The sequence below is a fragment of the Populus trichocarpa genome, chromosome 11 (genome assembly GCF_000002775.5).
Source record: "Populus trichocarpa isolate Nisqually-1 chromosome 11, P.trichocarpa_v4.1, whole genome shotgun sequence".
NCBI lineage: Eukaryota > Viridiplantae > Streptophyta > Magnoliopsida > Malpighiales > Salicaceae > Populus > Populus trichocarpa.
The window spans coordinates 1,877,506-1,883,009 of NC_037295.2; the positions used below are offsets into that span (position 1 = coordinate 1,877,506).

General features: G+C 37.2%; 2 protein-coding genes across 3 annotated transcripts; both read right to left on the reverse strand.

The window, feature by feature from the left end:
- On the reverse strand, nucleotides 1-1,392 carry LOC7485534 (thiamine thiazole synthase 2, chloroplastic). Its single transcript, XM_002317170.4, has 2 exons — nucleotides 404-1,392; nucleotides 1-290 (listed from the first exon to the last, which is right to left on the reverse strand). The coding sequence occupies exons 1-2, from the start codon at nucleotides 1,298-1,300 to the stop codon at nucleotides 135-137; spliced, it is 1,053 nt and encodes a 350-aa protein (XP_002317206.1). The 5' UTR covers nucleotides 1,301-1,392; the 3' UTR covers nucleotides 1-134.
- A 577-nt stretch (nucleotides 1,393-1,969) lies between these two features.
- LOC7485430 (CRIB domain-containing protein RIC10) lies at nucleotides 1,970-5,504 on the reverse strand. Of its 2 annotated transcripts, none has more exons than XM_024611608.2 (5): nucleotides 4,914-5,504; nucleotides 4,509-4,679; nucleotides 4,305-4,402; nucleotides 4,071-4,167; nucleotides 1,970-2,537 (listed from the first exon to the last, which is right to left on the reverse strand). In XM_024611608.2, the coding sequence occupies exons 2-5, from the start codon at nucleotides 4,564-4,566 to the stop codon at nucleotides 2,314-2,316; spliced, it is 477 nt and encodes a 158-aa protein (XP_024467376.2). In that variant the 5' UTR covers nucleotides 4,567-4,679; nucleotides 4,914-5,504; the 3' UTR covers nucleotides 1,970-2,313. The 2 variants fall into 2 exon arrangements, with proteins under 2 accessions (XP_024467376.2, XP_002317207.3); XM_002317171.4 differs by having other exon boundaries at nucleotides 4,509-4,676; nucleotides 4,914-5,502.

The following is a 5,504-nucleotide window of genomic DNA, read 5'->3' on the forward strand; positions in this document are numbered from 1 at the left end:
TTTAATCAAAATGAGCATCCACTATCATATATATATCCATATCAATCCCATCCATCCGTGAAAAAAGTGCTCTTTTTAATCCTTATTTTCTGATTTTGACAGTACAAGTTCCTAATCAAGAAGTCCTAATGTGTTCATGCATCAACAGTATCCCCGGCCTCAGCAGCAGCAAGCACAAGCTCTGGCTGTAGACTGAATGTCCCGTCTAGGGCATTTGGCTGCCCCAAAGCCTTCAAAGCCAAGTGTGCAGCCTTCTGCCCTGAGATCATCATTGCCCCAAATGTTGGACCCTGCAAAAATTAAGTTAAATTAAGTTAATAAGCAGGACTATTTGATAAAACAATACGATTTGCACATGAACTTTTAAAATATATATATATATATATCGTTATAGAGATTTTACCATTCTTGGTGCTCCATCAATTTCTGCAACTTCCATGCCTGTAACAATCATACCAGGCACAATCTCTCTTGTAAGTCTAACAATTGCATCTTCAGCAGCGTTCATGTCGAGTGCTTTCATTCCAGGAACACTATCAATCATGCCAATACTCTTCAATCTCTTAACACCAGTAGCTCCAAAAGGCCCGTCATGTCCACAAGAACTAACCACAACCTTAGCCTCCATAACATTAGGGTCCATGCAAGATTGAGTGTTATGGTTCATAGACACTAAAGCCCAGTTAGTAACCACACCAGAAACTCTCCCTCCTTTCACTATTAAATCCTCTGCTGCCACAGCATTGAACAGCTTCACATTAGGCCTAGCCAAGAGTTTGCTCATGATTGTCGAGGTGAACAGAGCTGCATGCTTGATAACCACATAGTTATCTGCCTCATCATATTCAATTTCAAGCTCATCAAGAAATCTATGAGCTGGTTTACGCACAATCATAGCTGAAAATAACTGGCCACCAAGCCATGCACCACCTCCAGGGCTAACTGATTGCTCAATTATAGCAACACGAACTGAAGGGTTCTTGCTGAGCTCATAAGCACAAGAAAGACCAGCAGAGCCAGCACCAACAATGACAACGTCAGTGTCTGCATAAGTAACCATGTCTGTCATGTAACGACGGGTCATTTCACGTGAGACGATGGATTCTTTGATGGGCTGGAACTTAAAGGACTGAAGATCATATGAAGGTTGTGTTAAGGACATGGAAATGGCAGGAGAGGTGGATTTTATGGGAGTGAAACGTGTAGTAGTTGTGATAGGTGTGCCATGGAAGGATGATTTGTTGTCCAAGAAAGAGGACTTGAGGTTTGCAGATAGATAGGGGGTAAGGGTAGTGGCCATGGCTGTAATTCAAGGAGTTCTTGATAAGGTTTTGTTAAAGGGTTTTTGTCAATGTAAATGAAATTGGAGAAAGCTAGAGAAGAGGCTTGAGAGATGCGAGTCTAGATGATTGGTATTTAAGGATGTGTAGCAAGTGGTGGGACGTGAAAATATCTGAAATAAAAATCTGCAAGAAGTTAGAATGACGGGTCATGCGATAGATAGCTAGATAGAACTTGAACGGCTCATAATGCTTGGAGCCTTGCTTTCTGGATATAAAGACTGCACCAAAAGCAACATAATTGACAACTTTCCTACAATCAGATCTGTGAGAGATTTTTGTATTGCCTAATTCATCGATTTTTTTGGACAAATCTATAGCAGTCCCATAATTGATACAGGATTAGTTCAGCACTAGTCCATATTGGTTGATTTGTATCAACATAATTTTGAGACATGTTTTAGCTCTTCAAGATATATTTGTGCCAAGAAAACCAGATTAATCTAAAAGCATAAACTTTTAGTTTTTTATTTTTTTCTCTCGTCCTTTTCTTATCTGTTTTTGCATTCCACTTTTTCTTTTCTGTCACTTTCTTTTGTTTTTTCTTCTGTATAAGTAGATATTATTCTTTCACAATTTGTAGCTAGTAAGGCCATTGCTAAAAAGTCTCATCGATCAAATAATTTGAGTTAGCAAAACTTTCAGAAGCAAAACCTAACAATCCAACATTTGTACATGTTCATTACTCCTTGCCAAACCAAAAAAAATCAGCTACCTACACTAACATGATCGTCTTTGAGCATTGATTTTTTCTTTTTACCTTGACATTTCTCACCCTTATACCTAGTTTCTTTTCTTCAATTCATAAATGAAATAGAATTTTAATAATTTACAAAAGTTATGTTCAAATTCCTACGTAAAACTTGAATCTTACTCCCATTGTATCATCCTGGATATCGAAAAGGGGACACGCAATTCCTGATTTACACATCAATATCCTTTTCTGCTCTTTGCATGCGCCGTCTTCACACTCTTACTGTACTTGTACCTCTGGTGTTGACTCAAGCTCATATTGCATAGCCTTCTGCTTCGTTTTCCGGGAAATTCTTGATGTCGAAGATGAAGAATAATTAGGAGAGGAAGAACTTGTCTTCTTTTTCCTAGTTTTCGGTTTCTTGGGAACATTTGGAAGATCCGAAGGTGGAATGTCATTGAACACGTTAGGCATAGTTTGATGACCCATAGATTCATCAAAATCTGTCACAAGATATTACAAAAAATCGTATCATGTCATCATACCATGGAGATAATTAATTATGCACAAACACCTATATATATATATATATTAAAAAAAAACCTTGCAACGTACGAGAAGGAAAAAACTAGATTTGAAAGATCTTTCCATAGAAGATAGGCGTTCCATTTCGGAATTAGATTTGAAAAACAAACTTAATAGTAGCCTCAGAACATGAGTAGCCTGAAAAACTTGAATCACAAGACACAAATTCTTTGAGCTGGCCTCCAGCCGGTCCCAAATGACTCATAAAGACAACATCCGTGGTAGATTTAATTTTTTCTTCGTTTCAAGTGGTAAGATTTGAGCCCTAGAATTATCCCAACACAACAAGAACACATAGCTAACCATTTTTTAAGAAAAATATAATACAAGTATTGGATTGCTATAACTAGGTTTATAGAGATTGGTTTTTAGCTGCAGGGAGAGTGGGAGGAGCACTTAATGGCGCAATGCCATTGGTTTCGAAATATTCATGCCGAATAATTTTTCTAAATAACATCAATCATTTGAAAATATGTGTTGCAGGATCTACCAATTGGATATTTATCATCATAATTGATATCATTAGAGAAACTAATTTAATGTTTTTTTAGTATGAATGTAGCATTACTCTAGGTGGGGTGCTATGGTTCAAATTATGTATTACGGCCTCATATAGGAATGTTGAGAAGTATTCCAACAGAATTTCAGCTTTAAAATCCTTGATCAATGGATCATTGCCTCACTCTCAGTACTAATACCCAGAGATTCTCAATAATATTCTCCAAGATAGCTTATGATTATTATTATCACACCATTTATGAGTGGCTTGAGTAGCAAAATCCTATACACGGTCCACCAAAAACTGGCCTTTTCCAAGGCGATCAGTTACACAGATTACCCACATAAATATTATTATTAGCGCGCGTGACACAAAAACCAAACTCTTCCCTCCCGGAGGCAAAGAATCCCAACAACTCTCAGTGTACCTTGAAGATTAGCTTTTTGATCAATTGGGAGGGGCATTCCTATGAGTTTCTTCACACGTGAAAAGGCCCTACTTTCACTTGTCTTGTAATGCAATAGAACCCCACTTGGTATCTATTAAGTATTTTTCAATCAGACATAATTTTGGTCATAAATTCAACCTTTGCCATTAGTCCAGTGGCATCCAAATGTGAGTAAGCTTTGCCACACACATATATGTCTTATTTGTTGTTGTTAACTAAAAAAAAATTAAGGCAATGCTTGGTTTTGTGGTTTGCAAGAAAAGCAACCAGATCCTTCTAGGTTATGGCATAACAACAGTGCTCAGCAGTTATTTATTCTATATGTGGTGGCTAAATCACAGTCATCTTACCACCACACAAAAATTAAGGTGTTTGATAGTAATTTATCTAGTCTAGTCTTTTTCCACAAAACAATAGATGGCTACACAACAATACCAAAAGAAAAATCATGTCACGGAAAAGAAAAATAATTGACAAGATTTTAAAAAACAACGATGACAATACCTTGAGAGGACCATGGGGAGAAAGTAACAGAATTAGAATCTCTTGGATTAGCAACAGTGGTTGTTGAGAAGTCAGGAGGTGTCTTGAATTCACTCATCTGCAATATTGTCCCACAAGAATTGCATTAACTTATCGTTATATCAATAGAGATTTCCTTTTTCTAGTGCTAGAGAAAATTCAGAGGATTTATGAGACAATGGTAGGCCAAGAATTGTAGACAGTACTGCTACATACCCAACTGGGTGCATTGCCAGAAGTGCCATCCCACCCTATATGCGCCACATGCTTGACATCTGTTGGACACCCAATTTCCATCTCTCGTTCCTTCACCACTGCAAGAAATTAAACACATCAAACAAGCAACAATTTTAGGCATCTTGATTTGGAAACTAGATATTATATATAAATACATTGTCGAGAAAAGAAAGGTAGGCTTACCAAAGATTTGCGAGATGTACTTAAACCCCTTACAGAGCCCTTTGATTTTGGTTGCCATGGAGAAAATTAGAAGCTAGCCAAATGGAATAATCCTTCAATGAAATATTGATTCAAAACAGAAGGAAACAGCACTACCAAACGAACGTGGAGAGATGCTTCTAATTTTGCCTGCTAGAAAACAAAGATGTACTTAGGACATTGGAGATTATGCAATCCACACCAAAATATTTATTACAGCAGACCATGTCAAGGGACGGGAAAAAACCAGACAAAAACGTGTAGCAGCTTATGCATGTGATTTACAAACTATTAACCCGTGAAAGAAGATTGGAATCTTTGAATGAAAAATACATTGCCTTGATGTGAAGGAAAGGAAAGAAAGAAAAAAAACTATAGTAACTTTACCTCAAATAATTGATGGCCAGGTATGGCGGTACAAAGAAGTGAGAGATTCAAAAGAGAAACAACCTCTTCTCTCTTTCTTCCTCCAAGCAACAATATTGCTCCATATATCTATCACTATGCTTTTGATGAATATAAAAAGAACATACAAGAACTCTAAATGTAAAACTATCATGAGATGGCTTGCTAATATCAAAGAGAATCCATCAAAGCCAAAGAACTTGAACTAAAGGAAAGAGAGAAAATATCGTGTGGGTGTAAAGAGTCAAGAATATAGCAAGCTAGAAAAGAAAGAAATTAAAGAAGGTGGAACGAAAACAAGCCCACAAAGGGTTTGAAAGACGAAGGACAAAGAAAGAAAGAAGAGATGACGATAAAAGTTGGATGGTGGTTTTGTTGGTTTTGGTTTGGCTAATAATGAAGAGTTCTTGCAAATATTTTGTGACAAAAATGTGAGCGCAGGAAGAATTTGCTTTGTTGTTCAGCGGGCAAAGCGCGGGTCTCAAGCCCTTTAACCTGTCTTTTTAAAGCTTCTTCTCTAAAAAAACATTGCTAGGGCTCTCTCAAAATGCGGGCAAAATTTCAGAGGCGATT

Bases quoted from the DNA above. Each gene is read 5' to 3' on its own strand.
- LOC7485534 (XM_002317170.4), bottom strand. From the start codon at position 1,300: ATGGCCACTACCCTTACCCCCTATCTATCTGCAAACCTCAAGTCCTCT. The intron at 291-403 runs GTAAAATCTCTA...TAATTTTTGCAG, and splicing joins TTGATGGAGCACCAAGAATG to GGTCCAACATTTGGGGCAAT.
- LOC7485430 (XM_024611608.2), bottom strand. From the start codon at position 4,566: ATGGCAACCAAAATCAAAGGGCTCTGTAAGGGGTTTAAGTACATCTCG. The intron at 4,403-4,508 runs GTAAGCCTACCT...AATTTCTTGCAG, and splicing joins GTACATCTCGCAAATCTTTG to TGGTGAAGGAACGAGAGATG. The intron at 4,168-4,304 runs GTATGTAGCAGT...ACAATATTGCAG, and splicing joins CTGGCAATGCACCCAGTTGG to ATGAGTGAATTCAAGACACC.